The sequence below is a fragment of the Spea bombifrons genome, chromosome 11 (assembly GCF_027358695.1).
Source record: "Spea bombifrons isolate aSpeBom1 chromosome 11, aSpeBom1.2.pri, whole genome shotgun sequence".
Taxonomy (NCBI): Eukaryota; Metazoa; Chordata; class Amphibia; order Anura; family Pelobatidae; genus Spea; species Spea bombifrons.
Window position 1 is genome coordinate 32,378,476 of NC_071097.1, and position 27,360 is coordinate 32,405,835.

The 27,360-nt window shown below is 43.6% G+C and overlaps 1 protein-coding gene across 2 annotated transcripts; it reads left to right on the plus strand.

Annotated features, from left to right (window-relative positions):
• Positions 1-1,802: 1,802 nt before the first annotated feature.
• Positions 1,803-27,360, plus strand: BTAF1 (B-TFIID TATA-box binding protein associated factor 1). 2 transcript variants are annotated; one of them, XM_053450375.1, is made up of 38 exons: positions 1,803-2,159; positions 8,295-8,418; positions 8,768-8,882; positions 9,630-9,776; positions 9,975-10,132; positions 10,519-10,655; positions 11,059-11,188; positions 11,600-11,668; positions 11,989-12,078; positions 12,356-12,451; positions 12,828-13,004; positions 13,244-13,384; positions 13,636-13,760; positions 14,216-14,336; positions 14,831-14,935; positions 15,020-15,169; positions 15,523-15,665; positions 16,092-16,266; positions 16,971-17,174; positions 17,334-17,760; positions 17,917-18,110; positions 19,198-19,351; positions 19,552-19,661; positions 20,435-20,636; positions 20,862-21,010; positions 21,378-21,530; positions 21,712-21,833; positions 21,921-22,088; positions 22,281-22,358; positions 22,445-22,574; positions 23,444-23,585; positions 23,699-23,829; positions 24,000-24,125; positions 24,284-24,436; positions 24,860-25,071; positions 25,473-25,632; positions 25,993-26,163; positions 26,556-27,360. In XM_053450375.1, the coding sequence occupies exons 1-38, from the start codon at positions 2,146-2,148 to the stop codon at positions 26,700-26,702; spliced, it is 5,550 nt and encodes a 1,849-aa protein (XP_053306350.1). In that variant the 5' UTR covers positions 1,803-2,145; the 3' UTR covers positions 26,703-27,360. The 2 variants fall into 2 exon arrangements, with proteins under 2 accessions (XP_053306350.1, XP_053306351.1); XM_053450376.1 differs by having other exon boundaries at positions 11,062-11,188.

The window sequence follows — 27,360 nt, forward strand, 5'->3', positions numbered from 1 at the left end:
CACAACTTCACTTCCACGACTCCTTGTTCTTCTTGTTGCTGAAGATACTTCTTAATGACTTTGGCTGTATGTTTGGGGCTGTTGTCATGCTGTATTGCGTGATGGATAAGTATCTGCCTGTAATTCTCAGCATTGGGGAGACCATTAATTCTGACCAAATCCCCAACTCCATTTGCAGATGCACAGCCCCAAACCTACATGGAACCCCCGCCATGCAACACTGTTGCCTGCAAACACTTATTCTTGTACCGCTCTTCAGCACTTCGGAGAATAAACTGCCTTCTGCAACAGCCAAATATTTCATTGGACTCAGTAGTCCAGAGCCCCTGCTGCCATTTTTCTCCACCCCAGTTCCTGTGTTTTCATGAATAGTTGAGTCACTTGGCCTTGCTTCTACGGCAGGGATTTGGCTTTTTGGCTGCAAGTCTTCCATGAAGACCAAACGTACTTCTCCAAACAATGGATGGTTGTAGCAGGGTCCCACTATTTTCTTCTAATGCTGATACCACCGCTCGACATCTTCCAATTACGAAGGGATGTTTCCTTGGCCAACCACTGCATCTACAGCCTTCAACATTGCACATTTCTTTATGCTTCTTCAAAAGAGCTTGGATAGAACATCTGGATATCCCTATCTGCCTTAAAATTTCTGCTTGGGAGAGACCTTGCTGAGGCCGTATAACTACCCTGTGTGTTGCTGTGCTCAGTCTTTCGATTGCGTATGACTTTTGACATGAAACTGTCTTCAGCAACTTCCCCTTGTTAGTGCGCTTGGCTGTTTCTCACCCAGCTTTATTCCTCCTAGCAGTTTCTGTTTCTCCTACTATATGCCTACAAAATCTGTGACTTTGTGCAAGTGTACCTAGAAGAATTGAGGCCGTTTAGAAGGCTAATGGTGGTGGCAGCAAACATTACTTTTCTTTAGATTTCTCTTTACATTTTGTTAAATTAAGAAAATAAACTACTAATAAGAATTCTTATTTTACGACATTTTTTCATACTTGCTTCGCGCTGTACTGTATGTACACATGGGTTAGCCTTAGGGCAGGGTCGAAGGTAAATATGGCGCTGGCTACAAAGCTTATAATATGTCTAAAAAAAGGGACTTTTTTTATAGCAACCCTACTGAGGCAATCTCTAAGACTAGACAGGCTGAATGGTTCTTGTCCGCCGTCAGATGGTGTGTTGCTATGGCAAACGTTGGGGAAGTTTAAGGTGAAGATGTAGCACTCCATCAGGTCCTTCACACACTGAAGGATCAGAACTGCCTTCCTACCTTCGAGCAGAAGGGCGCGGTGCTACCGGCCACCGACCCACCAAGGAAATGCTAGAATCCTATTGTAGGTCATTCCAGGTTTGGACAGCCAACCAATGGGACACAAGTCCTACTAACATGACTCCCCTGAGCAGATCACTCCACTTGGGAACTATGACATTTATTCAAAGCCACCTGGCAACCCTGCCTTCAGGGCCAACACTGCCTCTCACACTACAGCCATCTTTTATTTTATGGACACTTCTGCCCACTGCTCAGTGCTGCTCAGCCAGCATACATCCTCTCACACGCTCAGCTTCCTCTTCCCCTCCTTCTTCTTCCTCCTCCTCTTCTCCCCTCCTTGCCTCCCAACTCATGGCTCGCCCCGCCCACCCCAGCTCGCCAGCCTAATCGTTGAATCCCTGTCAATGCCGTCCCCGCGTCACTTTGTAAGACCGCTGGTGATTGGCCGCTGTCAGCGCGTGTAACCAATCAGACCGCGGCTACCATGGTGGAAGGAATATATACAAGATGGCTCCTCATATAAAGCCAGGCATCTGGCTTCTCCGCTGCCGCGATGAAATATCACGTTTAATTTGTTATAAGCGATTTCTCGGCTCTGACCGCGGCCCTGAGGGGTGAGCGGCGATTCTGAGGCAGTGAGTTAAAGGATCGCTGGTGGCTGGCTGACGGGGGGGCTCACGGGGCCGGGGCCATGCACTAACTAAATCCGCTCTCTTGGAGGCTGAGGCGGGGCTCGAGCCTGACTCTAGGCCCCGGCTCCCCACACGGCCCTCGGCTGCTGCTCAAGTCGACTGTATCCGTTTCCATAGGGGGCTGTGAGGCTGCCGGTGTGTCCTTACTGAGGTGAAGCCTGTCAGAGGCTCGTCATGGCCGTGACCAGGTTGGTATGAAGCCGGGCTAGGGAGACGGTTAGGTCCCGGGACAAGTAGGGTTAAGTTTAAAGCTTGCCCCCATTGCCCCATGTTTAAGCCTCGTTACCCAAGTCTGCTGGCATCCGGGGCTGCCTTACCCTGCGGTTTGATTAAATGACCTGGGCCTTTCAATAAGATTACCAAATCTCTGCTCGCCAGGGGCTTATAGGGAATATATAATGCCCCAGTGCAATAGTCTGCTGCCCTGCGTGCTGCATGTTCTGTGTCTGCATTAAAGCACCAGCTTTACTTTATACAGCTTTTGAGATCTGCATCTAAACTTATATTCTGTCCCAGTAAAGGGTGGACAGTTATGATTTGACATAGCGCCATCCTGTTCAGTAGTGCTGTACAATGGGGCATCTGTTCCTGGCATGGTCTAAAGCCAATGGTTAGAGCAGCACACCTGGTTATATTAAAGAAGAATCCATGGCATGAAGGAATGAGGTGCTATATGCAGCTTGGTATATTCTGTATTACAAAAAATCAGATGCAGTTTTATATGTAATGTATGACATCATGCTGACATGTCATAAATTATAAGTATCTTTTTATTTTTCCTGTACTAGTAGTAGTAGTAGATGATGGGCTGCTACTTCCAGCACTTAACCAGCTGCCAGAGATAGAAAGGCGTTTCAGATATAATAGAAGTGGCCCGCCTGGCTGCCAACAAGTTTTAGCAGAAGATGTTGGGAGTCAGAAGTTGCCTTTATGGAAATGAGTACAAGGTGGGAGGAAAAAAGATTGCTTGTCTGTGATATATTAAGAGCTGTGTCCAGGTGGACAATTTTCCGACGGTCCCTCTGGTAGCCTCTAACGTCTTGTGCCGTTGTATGGATGATTGCTTTCTGCTCTGTCCCCTCGCACACTCTAATAAACAAAAAAAAAAAAAAAGGCACCACATTCTGGCGACTTAATTTGTATCCCTTTAGTGCTGCCAGCTTAAAAATGTGGTAGTGCACCTCTCTAGGAGCCACCGGCGTGGGGTATAAGTTGGCCACGTGGGGCATCTCGCTCTAGATGCCGCTTGGTGCTCTCAGGCATGCTTCTTAATGCTGTTAATCTGCCCCTGGCTTTATTCTTAAAGGATAAGGTGATGATCCCGGTTAAGTGCATGGTCGCTGTGCCTCAATGTCTAATAAATGTCACTTTCTTTTTTTTGTATGTGGGGTGTAGATGGGATCATACGTGTAGGCGGTTTAGATTTGCTGGCTTTTGTGTACTTTTTATGAGATTTTTTTATACCCGCTTTACCCGGAGGAAGCGTTTGGACATCTAAGTACGAAAGCTGCTTGCAAGGAATGGTGTCGTCGTTTCATCGTGAATTCATATCTCGGCAGCAGTTTGTGCCTTTCTGTCGGCTCGCTCGGCGCTGTGTCTGCAGTGTATGTTTTGGCCGGTCTAGAAATGCTGGAAAATGGTCAGATCTGTGGTAGGAAGAATAATATCCGTGTGTCATTGCTCTGAATTTTTCGCTGTGGGATGGCTGTTCTGATCACTGCTTTTTTTTAGATGCTTTGTGTTTTCTCAGAAGTTACTGTAACTACTCCGTAAATGACATTGCTTACTTGATACATGTTACCCAAATGGAGGCTTCTCAATGTGTTTGGATTAATGCTACCCTTCTTGAATGCATCTGTTAGTATGTTTTTGTAACCTTTAGTTTCTATGGCAACAACCAATTAGTACCTGTTCATGATATATAACATTTTAAATGATGGTCTGTGCTTTCAACGGTTCTAGCAATGATATGGCTAACGCTGTGTTTAGTTGCAGAAGTAAAACTTGGCATAGCGGGTGGAACGGCACCTTTACATTTTACGCAATCGAACATAACCTCGCCAATTGTAGAGACTCACAAATACCTGGCGATATTTGTCGTTCCTGAACCCCTGTGCTGTTGGCTTTTAGTCTTATTTCCGGTTTGAGTATTTATTTCTGTGAGATGGCGACGCGATCGATTACACAGCAAACAAAGGAAACTTGATTCCCTCATTTTGTTACAAAGCAATTGTTTCAGAGGAATGGTGATATTACAACAGATGACCCGACTGACCTCTTAAATAAGTAGGCTGCTGGTAATATCGCACCCCTTTATATCATATTTAATATGGGACATGGCTCTCTGTGCTGGGAGGTCTTTCCTTCCCTCCTTACGCGCCGTCTGCCGCTGATCTCGGTTTAAAGGGACGCTGCAGTGTATTTTAACACAAGTGCTTCACGTTTTAATGTGGTCTATTCTTCAAACCTATGGGGGCTTTCTGCATTTGCCCCTTTGCCCCCCCTCGCTCAGCCAAATGCCCTGCAGAGGAGGCGTTTGACCAAAAGCCGGTGTAATGTCTTCACGTTATTGTCAATGAGTGCTTTCGTGCCACTGATTGACAGCTTAAGCAGCCAATCGGTGGTAAGAAACGAGGAGCATTTGGCAGCATGGCTATATCGTATGTATCGGGTAAGTGTGTGTTACTCGGTCTGTAGTAGGGGTGTCCAGGATACTAAACTGACCCTTTAAATCGAAGTCTAGTTTGATGGCGACCCCAGCATTTAGGTTCCGATTTGAGTGTCGGCAAGAAATCATCCCAAGAACAAAGAGGATTTTGGTGAGCGGCCTGGTGTTCCGTGTATTTGGCGCCCGTGTCATTGCGGGATGTATGAACGAGTTTCCTCCTCCAGACTGAATACAGCTCGCTGTGTAAATATTAGATCATGGATGGCTCTTTGATCATATACCGCAAAATAGTTAACAGAGCTCGTCGTCGGTGCGGACTGATGGAATATTACTCCGGAAATCCCCAGCAACCGCGGTTTTTTGGCATATTTCGGATATTTCAGCTCTGCTGCATGTTTTTTTTTTTCTTCTCCATATGGTTGTAAAGATAAATGAACCGAAATTCTGTTCTAGCGAAGCTCTTCTAATGATAGCGTTATGTGTCATACTAGTTATGTGTTTCACAAATAGTTTTATCGTTGTAATGTTTTTAAAAAGGGTGAACTTGTTTTGACAATGGTTTGTATTTATTTGTGAAGGTAATGATGATGTAAACGATTACATCATTTTATATACATATGCTACACATTGCCCTTGATCCAGTATTGTGTTTAAAACAGTGGCTCCAAACATTTTATGCGACCTCCATTGATTTGCCAGCTTGTGTAGCTTTTAAAAAGATGATTTCAATAAGAAAATCATGTCCACAGATTATGGGAGGTGGAGGGACTGATGCTGTGTGTTGGCAGCTATGGGATCCTAGGAGCGTATGCAGAAAAGTATTCCGACATGTTTCCTTCTCTCGATTAAGAAGACGACGACAAGAAGCGGTTCTGTCCTCTTAATGGCTTGCGCTGCACTGCGAGACGTCTGTGAAATGTACTTCCGGAAGGGTTATTTATATATCTGAATGCAGCTATAACTTCAGGCATACTATATACATGTATCTATTTTATTTTTTTAACTGCACAGCACTTTGTCACGCTGCTCTTTTAACGCTAATATGTTGCTAAATAGTCATCGCTGGCCCCGTTCTAATAACCCCGTTCGTATAATGCTAGTGAAGGTGGGCGCTGCAGGAAATGTATTGATTGTAAGCTTGTTAAGCTGCACCCTGCTTACCTCTTGTATAAATTGTTGTAAACTGCTTATGTCCTGTTTACCTTTTGTACAGCGCTGCAGAATATGGTGGTGCTATATTAAACAATGGATAATTGAAAAGTATTAACAGACCAGTATGTAAGAACGTTGGCGGCATTCAGTCCTTCTGTACGAGAATAACCCGGTAATACCCAAATATCTGGTTTCTGTAGTCATTTGTTTGGCTTCTTCCCTTCTACGTCACTCACAACCTCCATAAACCTCTTCGTTGAAGGATCCCGGGTCCGTATATATCGCTGCCGGCTGCACAGATTGAGTAATCTTCTGCCCACTCGAGCTTGGTCCGGGTGGGCCAGCTAAAATCTGCTTTGGAAAAGATGCTCTTAAATGTCTTGGTGTAAGAATTGATGACTTTTAAAGGCGACCAAATGCGACACGAGGGGTCGTTCCTTCTAAGGACGTTCTTCATAGTTTAATCTTAATCTTACCGGGGCAGCTTAATTGTCAGGTGCTGATAGGTTGTTGGGGGGGGGGGACAGAAACCGCTAGCTTTAGATATACGAATTTCGCTTTTCTCTAATGTTTTTCATCACATATTGATTTTGGCTCTACTATTTTTACATCTGCTGCTGTTGGGCCTCTCGTTGGCACCATGCAAAACATTTAAGGGGATGAATATAGCAGGGTGACCAAAAATTGAGCCAATGGCTCAGTTTGAGAAAGACGTCCATTCTCACAATAAAGCAAGTTGGCCTACAAGATTCCCAAATCGACCATCTTGATCCCGAGACTAAAAATGAGCAGCAAGACTTGGCAATGGACAATGGCTTGCCCCAGATCGTGTCGGCAAGTCTTGGGGTATACATTGGATGATATCCTAATATTTGGCTCAGGGTCACAGCTATCTAACTAGATTCCTTATTGCCAACAGATCTGCCCTCATCTGCAGCAGGTGGCCATCTGCATCGTCGGGGCATTAGGGTTCTGTGGTTTTTATTCATTCTTTTATTGACTATTGTGGACTTGCAACGTTTTATCGGGTTAATTTGCAGTTTTGGGCACAAAAGGAAAACTCTCTCCGCGTGTGAAAAAACCTGGCGGCAGCTCACACGGACCAAGAAGTCCTAGCGGAGTCATCTATGTAGCTTTCACCGCTTATTTTGGTTAAAATATGGCCTTGAAAAATATCGTCCATATAAATAAAGAAATTGACAGATGGGGACAAAAGCCAATGTGTGACGGGGTCCCTCGAGCTCGCGGACCCCTCAATCTGGCCTTCGGCATGGAAGTCGGACATTTGCCTCTGAGTGAATAGGAATAAGTACTTTTCTGGCAGCGTGGCCATGGGCTAGGAAGCTGTTTGCCCCGTACAGAAACGTATGTGTAAAATAAACCCCTGAAGCGTCGCATGTTCCTGTCTCAGCGAGGATTATATTATTGCCTCCCGGAGTCGCAATGAATGTGCGATTCTGTAAGAAATGACATCTTGGTGTTTATTGGAATATGTTAACCTGGAAGTACATCATCCATGGGACTTCTTGCTTTTTTTTTTTTTTAGTGTTTGGTTACTGATATATTTTAGCTGTTGGCGTATGACAAATCCCTTCAGATCTGTTTGGGTTGGGATTTACTCTTTAAGACTACAGCCAATAAAACTTCAGCCGAAGGATCCGTTCGAGGCACCGCGAGGATGTAGCCCTAGCCGAACGGTCTTGGGTCCGACTCTATGATGGCAAGCGAGCAGATCTGTTTTTTGTTCCTCCTTGGGAATCTGTAATGTACCGTACTGTTAGCCATGACTCTTAGAATCATATGGCTACATATAGAATATTTTGTATGCTTAGTAGGGTTGTTTGCCGGCCTCAGGGATTCACCTGCTCTCTCTCTCTCCGTTGTCACGGCTGCCGTTTGTCTGCAGGCGTCCGCGTGTCTGGGTTTTCTCCTTCTCCCCGCAGTTTAATAATTGCCCGTGAACGCTGCGTTCTGCAGCGTGTCCTCCTGCCAACAGTTTTGTTATAACTCTAAACGCTTTGACCTTGCGCTGCTGCGTGTTATCCCGGCCGTGTAACGCTTGTCCCGTCGTATTGCCTCACGCCCGGAGCCGTGCCGGTACCCGCTCTCTGGTTTAGGCATTCTTGCCTCTTTAAGCGCCGTCCTGCGAGGAAGGGTCTCGGCACTTTGTGTTTCTTGTACATTTCTTCTTCTGCATCAGGAGCCTCAAACCTTTGGTTTTAAAGAGCTGCTTTGTGATTAAGCCTGAAATAAACTTCTTATTCGTGTACTTTGAAATTTGGGTTACTTGTAACATTATGTAATACATAGTGCACCCCTTCCTGTAGATTTGGGGTGCTCCTCATCTGTACTTATTGGTCGCAGTACTATGTAAAGTGTTCTGCTTATGCCGACTTTTGGAGAGACAAAAAAAATGTACAGTTTTATGTCCCCCTGCCGTATTTGTAGCGTTTGTGCTTATTTTCTTTTATATATATATATTATTTTATTTTTTCTCTTCCAGATTAGATCGGCTCTTCATTTTGCTGGACACTGGAACAACCCCAGTTACGAGGAAAGCGGCGGCCCAGCAACTTGGTGATGTGGTCAAGCTCCATCCACATGAACTCAACAATCTATTATCTAAAGTAAGAAATCCAATTTTTAACGCCATTTTTGTTTTTTTTTTTGGTCTTTTTTGTGTTATTTATCAGTTATTGATGCGGACGTTGTAGAAAAAAAGTGCTAGAAAGTATATAGACTTCGACTAACCCTTTTAGCCATGGGCTCTTAATGTCCGTCTTCTGGGATCTAAAGCATTGTCGTTTAAAGTGATAACGTGCCGGGCCAAAAATGATGGCCAATTGTTCAAGTTGTGGGGCAACTGTGTGCAACATCCGAATGTAACCCTTCCGCCATTACAACTATTTCTGTAGTTTACGTTATCCTCATGGGTTCGTCTTTATGGACTATCGCATATCTGTTTTACTCTTTAAGGTATTAGTTTACCTGAGAAGCACCAACTGGGATACCCGCATCGCCGCAGGACAGGCTGTAGAAGCGATCGTAAAGCATGTTCCGGAGTGGAATCCGCCAATCAGGCTAAAGCGGCGTATGTATTTATAAATGCTTTTTGGCCAGAATGTTCATCAAACGGTTCTTCCATTTTTGAGAGCGGTTCTTGATGTGTGGATGCACACCCGTAATCTCATTTTATTTGTTCCTCTTATCTTAAGCTGACTTCCCATTTAAATAAGCATAACTGGAACGATTATGGTTACATATTAACTACATTGTGTATGCACATAAATGTTAGGCCGTTGGGTTTATTATGCTGCAGCCTGTCTACTGGAAATAACCCCGAAAGACCCTAAGGTACCCTCCTGTCTACCCTACCTTTAGCGGGTAAACCCCATGTGTGGTGCTCGTCTTTGCTCCAGTTTGCGTGGGTGATTATGTGGTCTGATTGCAATTAAATGGGGCAAGTAGGAGACAATAGTGTACCGAAAACAGGGAAGGGATCGCTTTTCCAGATTACTTCATCTTTTTACCCAACGCGCCTGATAATCACATTTTTCTGTACGTTCTCCAAGACGCACACTTGTTTCCCCGGCACACTTCAGGTCTTAACATCTTTAGCTCTTGAGTTGTCGCTGGAAGTTTGCCAACCTGTGCTTTGTGTGTATGGTTTACTGACGTAATATAACAATACACTGCCTTTACCGTCCTTCACGAGGATATTGTGCCACTTAATTACTAGGAAATATTTACTTCCTCTGCACTATTTAACATATTCTTGATTAAATAACGCTTATGTGTAAAGTATATATAATATATATTTCTCTTTTCTCTCTCGTAGCACTCGGGTCGGAATGTTCTAACGAGGACTCTTGTGCTTTTGACCGTCTTAGCTTTGACAGATTTGATATATCCAGGCTGTTAAAACACGGGGCATCCCTTCTGGGTTCTGCTGGTGCAGAATTTGAGCTTCAAGATGATAAATCAGGTATGCATTCAGCATCTTGGTCACTTTTGATAATTTTTTTAATAGTCTGAGTACCTGCAGTAACACGTGATTACATAGCTTTGCTTAAGCATGTTTGTCCTCCCCACGGGAGACGTGGGGTGTAAGCAATGAGCTGTCTTGAGTCTTTTTACAAACCATTTTTTTTTTTTTTCACTTTATATTTTTTTCATTTTTTAGGGGAAATTGACCAAAAAGAGAGAATAGCACGGCAAAGGAAACTGCTACAGCGGAAACTCGGGCTTGACATGGGAGCAGCGATCGGCATGAGCACAGAAGATTTATTTAACGACGAGGATCTCGATTACTTGCCAACGTCCGCGCTCGCAAATAAACCCGTAAGGAAGTGTTCCTTCCTCCTCTCTGCATTTTGTCTTAATGACGTATGAAACTTCCATCGTTATAAATCCAGCTTTTCCTCTTTCGTTGGCGGCGTTTGCGAGTGTTCTGCGAACGCGTTGTATTTATATTTCCAGTAGGTTTTTAAGGGCTGTCAGGTGAGGAGTTATCGTCCAGATGTTGACATCTGTCCTAAAAGTAAATAGTAGAGAGTTTTGCCTAGTTCTGTTTCTGGGTAAAATTGCCACTTTCCATATGTATTTATGCATAAAACAAACTAAAGCATAGTGCCTCCAGATGTATTCATCAATAGGCTGTTTGATCTTAAATCACGAACCTCTTTTGGTGAAGTGGCAAACCTCTAACCGCATGAAATTTTTTGCAGACCCTCCAGGCGGCCGAGTTTATCGATTCAGAATTCCTACCAGGGATGAGCAACCGGCAAAAAAATAAAGCTAAGCGGATGGCAAAGCTGATTGCAAAGCAGAGATCAAGAGACACGACCGAGGCTAATGAAAAGAGGTACGTCTGACATAAAGCTACGAAATCCTTTAAAGCAGAACGCCAGCTGCCTAAACTGGGATAGTTCGTACCCCACCCTCGTTAATGGAAGGAGGCTCTTGTGCTGCTAAGCTAGCTAGCATTAAGGCTCCTGTGAATGTATGCTAATAAAACGTTAGTTTCAATTTTTGGCAACGCTTGGCACTTATTTTTGGTGCCCCCCCCCCGCACTGTCTGTAGATGCCTTTTAACCCTGCTGCTAGGGGAGAATGCATCTGGAATAACTAAACCATTACAGAAGCCGTCCGCGCACGCACACCAGCACAGATGCCTGTCGGTGATGCCCTATTGATGTTGATAGGCTGTGCATCTTTGCTTGCTGCCTTCGTAATACAGAACTGACTCCTTCTTTGCTACTTTAAAGCAGTGATAGCACTGATGGGGAACCTGAGGAAAAGCGGAGGAAAGTAGCAAAGGTTGTCATCGACCAGCCTGCCACAAAATCTAAGGTGCTGATTGACAACGTGCCTGATAATTCATCTCTGTTTGAAGAGGTAAGTTTTGTGATTTGTGCATATTCACTCTGGTTTAGTGTGTAGATGCAAATAACTTGGGCGCACACTCTCTCTCCCCCTCTATATGGACAAAAGTATTGGGACACTGGCCATTACCCCAACAGGGACTTTGATGACATCACATTCTAAATACATAGCCATTACTATGTAGTCCCCCCCCCCTTTGCGGCTATAACAGCTTCCACTCTTCTGGGAAGGTTTTCCTAAAGATTTTGGGGAGTTTGTGGGAAGTTTTGCCCGTTCATCTAGTAGAGCATTTGTGAGGTCAGGCGTTGATGTTGGGTGAAAAGGTCTGGCTCGCAATCCTAATAGAATACATTTCCTTGTTGACGTGTGTGAGTTATGACTCTGGTGTTTAAGTTTTTTTCCCTTCTCTATTTCTTTATTTAGACAAATGAATGGCCCCTGGAGAGCTTTTGTGAAGAGCTTTGTAATGACCTCTTTAACCCTTCTTGGGAGGTGAGATTGAGTTTTATTGCATTGACTTTCATGTTTTCTGTAGTAATAAAATACTCAAATTGAGTGAATTACGTTTTATAGACTTTTTAATGTAATGTGCGTACTCTTCTTAAAATCACCGACTGCCCAGCCAGGTAACTGATTATCTTGGCAAAGCCATTGAGAAGGAGCCTTGAGCTGCTCCTGGTGGCTTCTCTCCTGAAGCTCCCTGTACCTTGTCTGAACGCGAGTCCTGGGGGGTTTATGTAAAGCATCAAGCCCTTCCTTACATCAGACAAAACCTGTTTCTTGGAATAGCATAACGATGAATGTTCTTTCAGGTGAGACACGGTGCAGGGACGGGCCTCAGGGAAATCCTTAAGGTTCATGGCCGAAGTGGAGGCAAAATGGCCGATAGTACCCCTGAAGAGGTAACCAGGACAGTACTGTTCATTGTGTCTGTTTTATATTCTAATGCTTGATCCTTTCATATTAATCTCCCCCGACCCTCAATGAAGAAATATTTCCATTACAATGCGGCTTGTAATCCTGGTCATAAAATACAATACAGCCTGTTTTAGGCATTAACTTAATGTATTTGTGCGTGGATATGTGAATGAATGCTCCCGGCTCACATGGAGATATTTAACTTATTTAATATATCACATGGAGATATTTAACTTAGTCTTATTTCTCTGGTTTCTGTAGATTGAGCAGCAACATCAGGAATGGCTTGAGGACTTGGCTATTCGTCTCCTGTGTGTGTTTGCTTTAGACCGATTTGGGGATTTTGTTTCAGATGAAGTAAGCTTTGGTTTAATTCTGTCTCGGCTGGTAAACTGTCCCCCAGTCGCTTAGCATTTGTATTTTTGTTGTTTTTAAGCTGAATTAATTAGCTGGGACTTTAAAAACTGACAACTTATCAGTATATACATTTTATTTTGTCTTAGTTATTGGGGTAGAGATGTGCTAATGGCTTTATAGTGCAGGACTCCTTAAAATGCAACATTGATTGATGACTCCTTTATGGCATTGATTATACAGGTTTTGGGGTTGGTTTATGAACCAGCGGGCACTAATAAGATTGGTTCTGCGTTAAACGTAAAGCAGAATGCCAAATGTTTGCAGATTCTTTAAGATTGCGTTGGCTTTAACTAGGCCCTTGTTCCTGACCCCCTAGGTGGTTGCGCCTGTGCGGGAAACGTGTGCTCAGACCCTAGGGGTGGTCCTGAGGCATATGAATGAAGCCGGCGTTCATAACACGGTGAAAATCCTGCTGCGGTTATTAACGCAAGAACAGTGGGAAGTCCGGCACGGAGGTCTGCTGGGAATAAAGTATGCACTTGCAGTTCGTCAGGTAAGCTGCGTAGCGATTACTCGGCACAGTAATATCAAGTTTCAGTTATTTTAAGAAAAAATAAATAAAACTTTGGTATTTCAGGCTGTGTGGCTTCAAGGTGAGTCCATTCTGTAGTTGGCTTACATGGCTGTACCTACAAAGTCATTTCATTTACGTAGTCATCAATGTGATGAATTAATAGCGGCATTGTATTTAGCATCGTAACTTAATTGGACCTCTTTATGGCTGCCTTGTAGGATTTAATTAAGGTTTTATTACCTAAAGTGCTACCAGCAATAATTGAAGGTCTTCAGGACCTGGACGATGACGTGCGTGCGGTCGCAGCTGCCTCCTTGGTCCCCGTGGTGGACAGTCTTGTCGATCTGCAGTTCAAGCAGGTAACCATTTTTAAATGTGTTCTCGGTGAATATCTGTCTTAAATCTGTGCTCTGCCTTAAAAAACCCTGTATATCTGGCACACAGTAACAATTAAGCGGCTATATTTGCTCTCTGCATTAACACAGCCAGTGCTGATGAAAACACAGCGCGGCCTGGATGTCTGTAGCTGTTAGTGCCAATTAAAAAATCCTTTTTAGGAGTAAAATTCCCTTTTAACAAATAATATTTGAATGTTTGTTTCATACAACAGGTTCCCTTCATTCTAAGCACTTTATGGGATGCACTTCTGGAGTTAGATGATCTTACAGCTTCCACCAATAGTATCATGACTTTACTCTCGTCACTTTTGATGTATACTCAGGTTCAACAGTGCGAGTGAGTATATAATGGAGGGGCTTTTTTGTTTTGTTTATTATGATGTACTAAGTAGGTTAGATTTATTTTGGGTTATTCAGATTGGCTTGTTTTATACATTCCTCTTTATATATAAAAAATATATAATATTAAAAAGCCTTTCCGTATCCCCGGCATAATGTTTGCGTGAAACACTCGGTCTCTTCTGCTTTTGTTGAATTCACTCATTAATTAGCCTGTTTGGCTCAAGTCAGGGAGTGGCGGCTGTGAAAGTGGGGATTTCTAACCAAAACGCTCCTTTTCATAGATCCAGCATCTCGTGTGGATTCCGCCAGTAATGCCCGGTATAAACGGTAGCACGTTTCCTATGCGAAAAGCCTTTCGCTGGTTCACTCATGTTAACGCCTTATCTAACAGATTGATATTGCATGTATTTTGATGGGGAAATTTATTTAAACCTAATCTCTTTCCTTTAGTCTTCAGCAGTCATTGACTATATTAGTCCCCCGAGTATGGCTGTTCCTGCGTCACACCATCTCCTCTGTAAGGAAGGCAGCGCTAGAAACTTTGTATACTTTGTTATCAACACATGAACAGGTTTGTATGTTTGAAGGGTCTTTGGGATATCTGGTGATTAATTGCGGGCTGTCTGTCGTCTTTATGGAAGTTACATGGATAGCCCCCATGGGAGTTTAGCAACATTTAAACTTTAAATGAAATCATGGGCATTTAATGACTTCCTCTTCCGATCCGGTTATTAGACTAATTAAGAAATACAAGTAGCTGTTTTGGTTCAGTTCACTGATTTTTGGCCCCCCCGCCTGTGAATAAATAGGATCGGGTTGCAATGTTGGCAAGAAATGCCATCACAAGCTCATCCCAAAGTGTTATGAATGATTTTACAGTCTGCTTTATACTAGAAAGCAAATTGTTTATAATTCCGCTTCAATACAATATTGGCTGCATTTGTCAGATATATCATTTTTAGAAATCAGTATTACATCTGATCCCAGAGCTTTTGGCTGAGATCAAATTGAAGACTTTGAATTTCTGATGTTGTACGCTGTTAATATTCTGGTCTTCTCTTCTAGAATAGTTCAGGCTGGCTCATTCCCATCTTGCAAGATATGCTGCGGCATATATTTCAGATCTGTATTTTGGAGAGCAACCAAGAAATTCTGGACCTAATTCACAAGGTACCATCTCCTGATTTGTTTTATATATTTTATTTTTTTGGAAGTGATCTATCCGGGGCTCACTCTTGTGCTCTCTCTCCGCAGGTGTGGCAGGAGCTGCTAAATAAAGCGTGTGTGCAGTTTGTGGTGGCCGCTGCTTGCCCGTGGATGGGCGCCTGGCTCTGCCTAATGATGCAGCCGTCTCATTTACCGATTGATCTAAACATGCTTCTGGAGGTTAAAGCGAAAACCAAGGTATGGTTCAAGTGTTGCATAGCTCTGCCTTTTGGAATCTCTTTAGCTGCTATGGCATATACTAGGAACTCTAGTGTTAACGCTACTTCGTAATGTGTTTTGTTGAATGATAGGAGATGAGTATTAACCTAACTGTCCCTGATACGGAACATTTAGTTAGACTAACCACAGAAACCCAGTTACCCAGCCCATGTCTGTAAAGCAAAATTACTAATTACTAATTACCAAATCGCTAATTAAGAAGATAAAAAAAAAAAAAAAAAAGCTTGCCTGTATCCAGTCGCATAATTCCACCACGATCAACTGCGTGCCGTATTCTGATCCTAAAGTTGAATCCTATTTTTTGTTTATAGGACAAATCTGCATGTAAGCAGCGCCAAGGCCAGTGCCAATCTAAAGAAGTGACGCAGGAATACATCGCTGGATCAGACAGTGTTACGGACGATTCTGCCACACGGGATTATGTTGTGATAAGAGCACGGATAGCAGCGGCAAAGTGAGTCTCCTAGTCTGTGCGCTTCTAGGTGTGATAGAGGGCCGATGTGGGCAGATTCCGGCTGCCCCTGCTTACTTTATTTGGACACGGGATATGCATGAGGTCTTCAGCTTGGTGTGTCACAATGTATAGTAAAGTCAATGAAATTAAATGTTCAAACTAAATTAAATTTAATTAAACTAAATGTTCCTGTCTGTATAAACTTAGTGGAAAAATATATATTTTGACCACTTATCTACCGCTCTCAGTAAAGTAAAATTTCCGTTCTAAGCTTCCGACCTTCTCATTTTTAGACTATGTCCTCTTGTTTTAACGCGTCTCCTTCCCTCCTGGACTGTTATGTTGTTAAATTCTCGACAATCTAGTGGAATAGTACTCTGGGTGCATGGGTCAAAACCTTTGTGTTTCATTTTTCTCCATTTCTAGATTGCTGGGATCGTTGTGTTGCTGTATCTGTGACCCCAGCGTGAATACTCCTTCCCAGGAGCTGAAGCCTGCCGAGTCCCTCGCACAACTCCTACTTTTCCACTTGAACTCAAAATCTGCCCTCCAGAGGATCAGTGTTGCCCTGGTTATCTGTGAATGGGCAGCCCTGAGAAAGGTAAAGGTTGTTTTTGTGATGTTGGATTTTAACCAAATCCGTCTTTACTGATGTACCAAGTGCAGGTTTTGATAGTTACTTTGCGTTTCACCACTTTATTTATTTTAACATTTAAGAACAGTCTTGTACTTAAAAAAACAAAAAAAAACCTCAGTTTTTGCTGTGTTTGGCTAGTCTATTTTATTTTTATTGTATATACTTTACATGTGTCAATATATCTACCACAATCATCCTTTGCTTATACATCCACCATGCATCATAACAACTCGAGTCTGATCTGATGGTTCACAGGGGCTTATTCTTTAGAATTTGAGGCAATAAAATGTTAGTTCCCTGGGGGGGGGGTGCAAACGGTATTATCCCCAAAATGTTAACACTGGGCTTGTCTGATGTGATCAGCAGCTTTCAGCAAGATCCTTGGCCGTGCCTGCTGTCCTCAGGGATCCAGCTGAGATGGCCTGTTAAACTTTAATGGGGCATCCAATACCTCAAACTGTTTCCCAAAAATGTATAAATACTTTAACTTCTACATACATTAAACCTTAAAAAAAAAAAAAAAAAAAAGTTGCCACCATTGTAACTGGATTTGCCATTCCTATGTATTAACATGCATAAGGAGACCAGACTGTCCATTCCGTGACTTTGTTTGGCATTTTATTATTTTTTATTTTTTGGTTAAAAATGCTTTTCCTTGTGTTTTCCAGGAATGCGGAGTCTTGGTCCAAGCTGTCCAGCCGCGCTTGCTGGCTGTCCTCTCGGAGCACTTGTATTATGACGAAATAGCCATACCGTTCACCCGAATGCAGAACGAGTGCAAGCAGCTCATTTCGTCCCTGGCTGACATGAACATCGATATCAGGAACAAAGTTAACTGCAGCGTATTCACCATCGACCAAGCCAGTGACCTGGTGAGTGTGCGCCCCGTACGTTTTTAATATGGTTCTCTTCTGTAGGGTAGCCAGAGCCACAGGAGATATTGGGATGGGGAACTTCAGCGGTGGATCTCAACAGATCATACAACATTTTATGAATGCCGTGTTTACATCTGTCTCATCCTTCTTCCAAAGGTTACCACGGTTTTCAACGAAGCAACGGCCGCTCTTGGTGTAAACACGAAGCCTTTCCAGCAGCTGGATGGGAAAAGGCAGCAGGTTCACGTAACGGTAATGGAGACCAACCAGGAGTGGCAGGTCTTGCTGCTAAGAGTTCACATGTTCGCGGCATGTGCCGTCGTGAACTTCATGCAACTTCCAGAGAAGCTTAACCCGGTCATCAAACCATTAATGGAGGCCATCAAGAAAGAAGACAACTGCAAGGTGCAGAGTTATGCAGCGCAGTGCATAGCAAAGCTTCTCCAGCAGTCTACATCGAGGACTCCTTGTCCTAATCAGAAAATAGTTAAAAATGTCTGCAGTTCTCTGTGTATTGATCCAAACATTACCCCTTCTGTGAAGTGCCCGGCTCCTACTGCCAACAATATGGAGAATTCAAAAGGTAATATTCGGTGCGTTAACTGCTTGGCATGACATGAAATTACGGCAGTGGTCCTTATTGACATAGGTTTTGTGTCTTTTATTTTTATTTATTTTTTAATTTTTTTTGTCTTTACTCCAGAAATAGTAAAATATATATTTTTCCTTCCCCTTGTAGTTGGTTCAAACTCTGACAAAGATGGCATGTATCACACGGTCAACAAGTTCAAAGGCATAATAACACTGTATAGACATCAACAAGCTGCGTTTGCCGTTACGAGCCGGAGGGGCCCGGCTCCTAAAGCTGTGAAATCCCAGGTGGCGGATCTGCCGGCGGGGAGCGGGGGCCATCTGCCCCAGGAGTCTGAAGAGGTAAAGCCTACTGCCGCCAAGGGGCACGATTACATTAGAAGGGGATGTAAATACGGCTCACATACAATTACAATATCAATACCTTTCCGAGGGGGGTGTAAGTGTGTGTGCATGTATATATTATGAAATTATATTTTGGTGTTGATCTCTCCCTTTATCATTTTCTTGCTGGCTCCCTGTGTGGAGACATAAATAAATAAAATTATTGTATAATCATTGGGAAATTTAACTCCATTTATTTAAATACTGGAACCCCTTTCTCAATACCCCCGGCACGATTGTTCCCGCCTGTCAACTGTAACTATGTCATTAAAATGATGCAACCTATTAAATGGCAAACCAGACGGCCTAGTACAGAGATGATTAAAGCCGACCCCCCCCCCCCTTCAGCGCTTCATAACTGCTGGCGGTCCCTACGGGCACCGGCCCTCAAGCAACGTATGGCGTCTCTTGCATCATTTATTGAGCTCGTACTATAAACGCTTATGAGAATGCTGTCCTATATGCCGAGTGTTTTGAAGCAAGTTGACGCTTCAGACTCGTAAGTCCCAAGATGGCTTAACATACAGCAAATCAAAACTGGGCCATTTAAAACGCACTTCTGTAATTATATGTATGGCTTTTATAATGTGATTAGAACTGTCAAACTTGTATCAAATGATTTAATTTATGATGGCGCTAGTGTGCTGCGTTTTTTGTTTGGTTTTTTTTTTTCCCATTTTTAAATAAACCTTATCCTTGCTACGTTTATTTACTTTATTAACAAAAAATATATAGCCGGTGCAGCAGCAGCCAACGCGTTTCCTACTCCGTATTTCCGTGTCTGAGCCTTTTACCGGGGTAGCTGTATATGAAACGCCTGTTGTCCCGGGCAGCCTGAGTAGGGGGGCAGTTATATAAGTGAGGATTCCACGGAAATCAATGCCCCCCCCCCCCATACCTGCTAATGAGTTAAGATATAGCGCTAGGCCCTTGCTGGCAGTAAATGGGCCGTGAGACTGAAACGTAAAGGGTGCTTTTCTGTCCCTACGTCCGTGCTGTGATAATGAGCTCTACCTGCACCTTTTCTTTTTCCTTTTCTGCCCAGATCCAGAAGCTGCACCTCATTCAGAGAAGGGGAGCTGAGTTCACATTGTCCACTATTGCGAGACATTTTGGAGGTGACTTGGTCACTGGGTTGCCCTATCTCTGGGACGCAACGGTGGGACCACTGAGGAGCAACATCACCACCGGCAATTTCGGTATGATCCGTTTCTGTGGTCTTTAATATCTTAAGCTGATTAAATGGCCAGTTATGGTCTTTCTTTCTCGTTACATCGGTTATTAGACAAGATGCTAGCCGCAAAGCGGTGGGTCTTAGCCGCCCTCTGTAGTAGGAACTAAGATGTGTGTGAGTTGCGGAGAAATGTATTTTTTTTTATATTTTTTTATTTACTTCCAGATGCAAAAGCGCTGGTGGATAAAGGAGACGATCCTGCTCAGGAGTTGGTGAACAGTCTTCAGGTGTTTGAGGTCACCGCAGCGGCCATGGATCCTGCGCTTCACCCCTTGGTAAGAGTAGCTCTCGCGTTTCATATAATTAGGAGAGACGGTGGGGTCTCTTATTCTGTAGCTAATATAGTCATTCAGCAATTATCTTGCGCGTACAGATAATTGTAAACTTAAATTTTGCAACTTGTGTTTTTTTTGGGTCTAACAGCCAGAAAAGTATTTGGTCGTAAGAACAGAATATCCAGCTATGTTCGGGACCACAATATTTGATTCGTTTCAGTTCCACGGGGCGAGTACTGCCAGGGCTTTTCACCCAATTTTTCTTTTGATCAATTGATTTGGTTTGTTGGCCATTTCCCATCGCATGATATTGACAGATGTTGGTAGAGGCTTTCTGTCTGCTGACGCGTTTCACACCGGGCAGTGAGGTGGTCGGGAAGCATCCCGTGTTCAGCTTATTTTCCCTTCTCCCTAAGATTAAAAACACACTGGGTTTTATTCACTAAAGAGGGAGTTGGCAGGAGAGTTGCGTTTCATTTTCCTTACTTCACTTTACATTATGAAGGGTCAACCCCGCTGAGTTAAACGCTCCCGGAATAGCTTCATAGCCCTGTATAAAGCATAACTATCTATAGTGTGACTATTCCTGTGACCTTGGCACCCAATATCTTTATAATTATGTAGTATTCTACCTTTTTGGGGCTTTTAAAACTATTTTCTCCTTTGCCAACGCTATAGCTGTTTTTCAGTTAAGACAAAATTTATCATCCGAGGTTCTTTTCGGCTGCTGAGTAACTGACTTTGGTTTCCATGTTTTTTTTCCCCGTTTCCAGCTATTACAGCACCTGCCTCAGCTCTTCATGTGTCTCCAGCACCCTTATACAGCGGTGAGACACATGGCGTCTCGTTGCGTGGGGGTTATGAGCCGAATCGCTACCATGGAAACCATGAACCTCTTCTTGGAGAAAGTCCTGCCGTGGATCGGCGCGATCGACGACAACACAAAGCAGGAGGGAGCCATTGAAGCTCTAGCCTGTATCCTTTAACTTGCTAATCTAAAGTGTGTAAGTGATTTAACATATGGTATACCTGCCTTTTTTATTACAAAAGCTTTAAAAGTGACCATTTGCAGGAGCTCCTTTAGTTATGTGGATATTGTTGCTCTGGGTAAGAAGCTCGGCTGAAATGTATAATTTCATGTTATACTGTTGGTTACTGTAAGTCGTTTGGGGTAAAATTCCTTAATCCGTAGAAACGCAGGTGTTATGGAGCACTTGGATGTCGGCATAGTCCCATACATCGTGCTGTTGGTGGTGCCGGTTTTGGGCAGGATGAGCGACCAGACGGACAGCGTGCGCTTTATGGCTACTCAGTGCTTCGCTACATTGATCAGGCTGATGCCGCTGGAGGTAGGTGGCTGCTCAGTGCTTAACTTGTTTGAGGTACTTTGCTCTCGATGCCCGTGTCTTCTGCCAGTTTGCGTAGGTTTGTCCAGGTGACAAGGTTATAACTGCCACAGAAGACTTAACTTATTAATGGGAGGTTAACGGGGTTTCTGTGGCTGAAGTCCGCTGTGCCGTCGGATGGGCTCTCTGTGTGGTGCTCTCTGAAATAGGACTTCATTACATCTAAGGGATTCCATTTCAGACTAGCGAGGGCACCATGGATAATGTATTCAAGCAGGTAGATGTGTGTAATATATATAGCGGGCTAGGTTGACTTGCTTTTAGCCATGATTTGTGATATGTTAATAGCATTTTCTTTTTGCTTTTTTAGGCTGGGATCCCGGATCCGCCCGATATGTCAGAACAGTTAATAAAACTAAAAGCGAAGGAACGTAGCTTCTTGGAACAGCTCTTGGATGGGAAGAAATTGGAAAATTATAAAATTCCTGTTCCAATAAAAGCAGAGTTGAGGAAATATCAGCAGGTAATAGCCTGGAAGCCAAGGGGCAAAATGTCAAACAGATGAGTCAAAAGCTATGTTTATAGAATCTAAATATAATCGTTAATGTTGGAACATCGTCTTAGTAACTTATCCTAACCGTTAAGATTGCTACTGTTAAAGAGCGAGTACCATTAGTTTCATTTTTTTTTTGTTTTCCCTCAAGGATGGTGTAAATTGGCTGGCCTTCCTGAACAAGTATAAGTTACATGGCATCCTCTGTGATGATATGGGCCTGGGCAAAACCCTGCAGTCTATATGTATTCTCGCTGGAGACCACTGCCTCAGGTACACGGATTTATTTGTGTGTATAATGGGTGTGCATTTTGTAAGCAATTTAAGTTCTTAAACCGTCCATTCTTTTACGTGTTGTAGATCTCAAGAGTATACAAAAACCAAATCCGCAGACTGCGTGCCTCTTCCATCTCTAGTGGTTTGTCCGCCAACCCTGACTGGCCATTGGGTGGACGAAGTTGGAAAGTTCTGCTCCAAAGAGTATCTGAATCCTCTACATTACACCGGCCCTCCCACAGAACGGGCACGGTAAGTAAGGCTCTATAACCCTTTTAGACAAACCATGCGTGACTACTTCCTGCTACCACCTGTAGTTGTAAAAATGGCTTTATAGAGTAGGTACATGTGTAGGGCTACATTGTTTTATGTTCATCACAGTATACAGGGATGGCATAGTAATCTATACAAAAATACATTAAGATGGCTTTCTTTTCCTTTAAGGTTACAACTGCAAGTCAAAAGGCACAATCTAATCGTCGCATCATATGATGTTGTGAGGAATGACATAGACTTCTTCAGGTATGTAAACTTAATTTAAACTAGCTTGCATTTGGAGGATTTACTTGATCCTTGTTTGATTTTATTTTTTTAACCTCTTATTTCAGGAATATAAAGTTTAATTACTGTATTCTTGATGAAGGTCATGTGATCAAAAACGGAAAAACCAAATTATCTAAAGCTGTAAAGCAGCTCACTGCCAATTACAGAATCATTCTCTCGGGAACCCCAATTCAGGTGGGTACGTCTTTCTAGAACATCTTGTAATTGAATCCGACAAAGGTTTATAAAGTGCTGCGGTTTGCACTTGTTTGTTCGGCGTGTTAAGGATTTGTTGTCTTTTATGCCGGGAAGTAGTGGAGCACAGATGTTTCTGTAAGAGATCAAAGCTTTGTACTCTTGCTCCGGGCCAGTAATGTACTCCTGCTTGGCTTTTGGCGTATTATGCTTTGAGCAAAAACTACAGCTAGTCTTCTCCACCTTTCATATAAAATGTTTATTGCTTTTATGAATATCAACTTTTATATGGGAAGACAAAGGGTTTTTCTACTCTAAAAATGATGTTTTATAGCCGTTGCAGTTCCAATTCTTGCTTTAAGGGCTGAGGTGCGGGATCCTCCTGCAATAAGAGCTTAGTTGGTACTCTGTGTGCCAGCTCGGCCCTTACTGCGTAAGACCGGGGCTGCGTAGTGATGCAAGTTTTTAAGCCACAATTCTATTTAATGCCTTAGTCATTAAAACTTAACTGCGGGGAAGCAGACTAGACAGACCGACTGGATCGCAAGCTCACAAGGTCCATCTTCTTTTGTACTAGTTTTGTTAAGTGACTTGAAATCATTCCACTGGTTGTAACAGCGCTATGGAATCTGCTGGCGCCATATAAATAAATGTAACGTTTTGTAGATTTGTAAAAATAAATAACTGTTTTACTTGGTAGGAATTGGGCTCTTGTATTGGGATCCGTCCTATTTTTGCTTGCTTTGGTAAACTTATAATTGCACCTCTAATAGCTGGGAAGGCTTGGGAGTCCTGCATGTGCGATTGTTTTTTTTTTTTTTTTCTCAGTTTTAACGTTGATCCTGTATATCCTATATTCTGTTTTTTAGAATAACGTTCTGGAGCTCTGGTCCCTGTTTGATTTCCTCATGCCGGGGTTTCTGGGCACAGAGCGACAGTTTGCTGCCAGATACGGGAAGCCTATTCTAGCGAGCCGGGACGCTCGGAGCTCTTCACGTGAACAAGAAGCAGGTACGAAGGTTTATTGGGGTGCGGGTGAGACTCGTTCACACCACTGAACCAGTCCTTTACCACATAAAGAACGGAACGGGTGCTCTGTGTTTAACCTTTTAACTGCATTATAGGTGTTCTTGCCATGGAAGCCCTCCATCGCCAAGTTCTGCCGTTCCTGTTGCGCAGAATGAAAGAAGATGTATTGCAGGACCTTCCACCCAAAATAATACAGGATTATTACTGTTCCCTCAGTCCTCTGCAGGTACGTTGATGCGCGTGCTTTTTATCGTCTGTCTTTATAAACCAATCTGTCTATAGATTAGGACAAAGCTTTTTACAACAGAGAAGTTCTCCCGTCGGTTGGGTGATGGGGTCCATGTTGCCGCGTGGTCTACGTTGTTCTGTAACGCCGATCTTTGATCTATGGAACAGGTGCAGCTTTATGAAGACTTTGCGAAGTCGCGGGCAAAAACTGATGTGGATGAAACGGTGTCCACAACTTCCATGGCAGAGGACGGCGAGAAACCGAAGCTGAAAGCCACCGGCCATGTCTTCCAGGTATGGAAATAAAGCACAGAGCAGCATTAACACGCTGCTCTATTGCACTCGGGCTCACAGATTCTAATGCGGCAGCCCTGGGGGTTCAGTATGTTCTTGAACAAGTAGGTTTTTCCTAAAGAGGCTCTTTTTTATTTATTTTTTTTATTTTTTTTTAGGCTTTGCAGTACTTGCGCAAACTATGCAATCATCCTGCTCTGGTTCTGACTACTCAGCACCCGGAGTATAAGAAGGTATCGGAGCAGCTGTCCGTTCAGAATTCCTCCCTGCGGGATATTCAACATGCGCCCAAATTGTCGGCACTGAAACAGGTTTGTGTGCTTCAGGGAAATGAATTGGGGGTTTTCCTCCCGTGATCTTGTTTCACTAATTCACTCTATTTATGAAATTTATTTGAAAGGGTACAGTAAAAGCCATAAATCTTTACCAGCTCCTTTTCATGACCATAAGCACCGTTTAGTAGACTTGTCCCTGGGTATGTAAAATAGGCTGGCGGTGGAGGACACAATTGTTCACAAAACCTCACCTCGCAAGATCAAACGCCGATCATTTACTTGTCCATCAGCAACTATGACAGCCTTTTAGGATCCTCCTGAAATATTGATCTTAAGCGTAAATGAGCCCGTCAGCCAGACGTAGATTTTATAACCTCGGGTCTGTATAAGGTTTAGATCTGGAGCAGCCTGGAAGGTGTTGCGCCTCTCACTGTATGTTGTGATCTGCTCTTATTGCAGCTGATGCTGGATTGTGGGTTAGGGAATGGTGGGGTCACAGACGGTGGCCCTGAAGCGGTGGTGGCCCAGCACAGAATCCTGATCTTCTGCCAGCTGAAAAGCATGCTGGACATAGTGGAGCACGATCTCCTGAAACCCCACTTACCCTCCGTCACGTATCTACGTCTGGATGGGAGCGTTCCTCCCGGCCAAAGACATTCCATAGTCTCCAGGTGAGGTGGTCTCTGCTCTTAGTTCTGTTTCCCATATATTCTCTATCAATTGGTTTGTTTTCCCTGTTATAATGTGTGCACACGCTGGCCGTTTACTGCGGAGGAAAACTAATCTGCCTCACATGTTGTAGTCAACCAGGCCTTTTAGTGGCCACAGGATCTTAAACACTTTCAGCAAACCAGCAAAAGTATGTTTTTTTATTAACCCCTAATGACAAAGCATGTACAGGCTCCAAATGCATTGTTTTCAATGGGTTTTGGGACAGCCCATTGTCCTTAAGGAGTTAAACTTACGGTTAAAGCTAAATTGGTTAACGTCCACAAATCACATCGCGGAGAATGACTTCAGTGTTGGAGCCTCTGGGGATTTTATGTGCTTCAGTTTCTGCCTTTCTTTTTAGGTTTAATAATGACCCATCGATAGATGTCCTCTTACTCACCACCCACGTGGGAGGGTTGGGTCTCAATCTAACTGGGGCAGACACGGTGGTCTTCGTGGAGCACGACTGGAATCCAATGAGAGACCTGCAGGCGATGGATCGTGCTCACCGCATCGGGCAGGTAGGACCGTCTCCAGAACGTGAACCCCACGCGCATGGCGTGAATGAATCTTAACCGGATCTCTTGGTTTTTCACCCCCACCTAATACTCGTGCGCCAGCTGGCAAGGCGACATGTACTGGTGTATGCAGTGGCTTTACGCCTAGGTCTGTCGATTTCATGTATCTGTAACCGTTTTGGTTCTCAAGTGATTTCTAAATGCAACCAGATCAGCAAGTCAGCGCCTCTGATCCATGAAACGTGGATTGAAAGTATGACAGCTGGCACTATCGGTGGGTGTTGGACTGTATTTCCCAGGAATACACTCTGACGTCCACTTTTATGCTTTTACCCCTGACTAAAATGCTAATTTCGGTTCCAGAAACGTGTGGTTAACGTGTATCGGCTGATCACAAGAGGGACGCTGGAAGAGAAAATCATGGGCCTGCAGAAGTTTAAGATGAGCATCGCGAACACGGTCATCAGCCAGGAGAACGCCAGCCTGCAGAGCATGGGCACCGACCAGCTGCTCGACCTCTTCACGCTGGATAACGTAAGACTCGCTGTGTCCCGCACAATGGCCACGGTCTGCCGGCCGCAGGAACATAAACTCCAAACGATGATATGTGTGATTGCATTGATAGCGATGGTACCTTATACCTGGCTCTGTGTACTTGACCTGCCCTGTCCTCTCTAGGTGTAAACTTCCCCTGTAAACTGCTTGGTTCTATATAAATAATACCAAAGGGTCCTGTTTGTAAAAGTTAAGGCCAAGCTGACCTTAAATATATACTAATACACAATATAATAAGACTTTCCAGCGGGGCCAGTTTGGCTTCGAGTTTTCATGGGCGCAGGGAATGCTGCGACTTTGTGTGTTTGACGTTCTCTACCGCGCAGAAGAACTTTAACCGGTTTTTAATGTGTTTGCTTAATGTCTTCCAGGATGGAAAAGATGACAAAACGTACGTGTCTGAAACGGGTGGAAAAACCTCTATGAAATCGATTCTGGACAACCTCGGGGAGCTCTGGAACCAGGAGCAGTACGACTCTGAATACAGCCTGGACAATTTTATGCAAGGTCTCAAGTAATGAGTACGGCCGCTGCGTCGGTTCCACGAGCCTTCGGCGGACTACGTTCGAGGCGAATCGGGAGGAAATGTGTCAATATTCTACAGTCTTAACTAGCAGTTTGTCATCGAGGAGGATTGAACGTTTCTTCCGTATGGTGTTATTCTACAGGTGGGGGCCGTTTAAAGAGCCGGATTTCACGCATTGTCGGCTGCAGCTCCTAACGCCTGATATAGACGGCAATACGTCTAAATTTTTTTCCCCTTCAATTAGTTCTTTCTAATCGCAGAACTGCTTATGTAAAGTTTTTTTTTTTTTGGTTTTTCTCCTCTTCTTTGACACGTGAGACTTGCAGTTGTGGGTCTGATACTCTACCCAGTGCTGTACAAGGTGTCATTCAGTAAAATGCATTTGTGGGGCCTACACGCTGGACTTGGGGGGGGGGCAGAATGAATTTCTGTAGTTCGTTGACTTTTTGCCATTGATTAAAAGCCACATTTTAATTGTCCAGTTCTTTGCTGGCAAAAGTATTGTGACTTAAAGAGCTGGTAATGCTTTGACTTTGATTTTATGTAAAATAGCGCCCTCGGATATTCGGATCGCTCCATGAATATTCTGCCTTTTTATTGCTGCAAGAAAAGCTGCGTTTTATGGAATGTGGCACAGAAACAAAAATAAA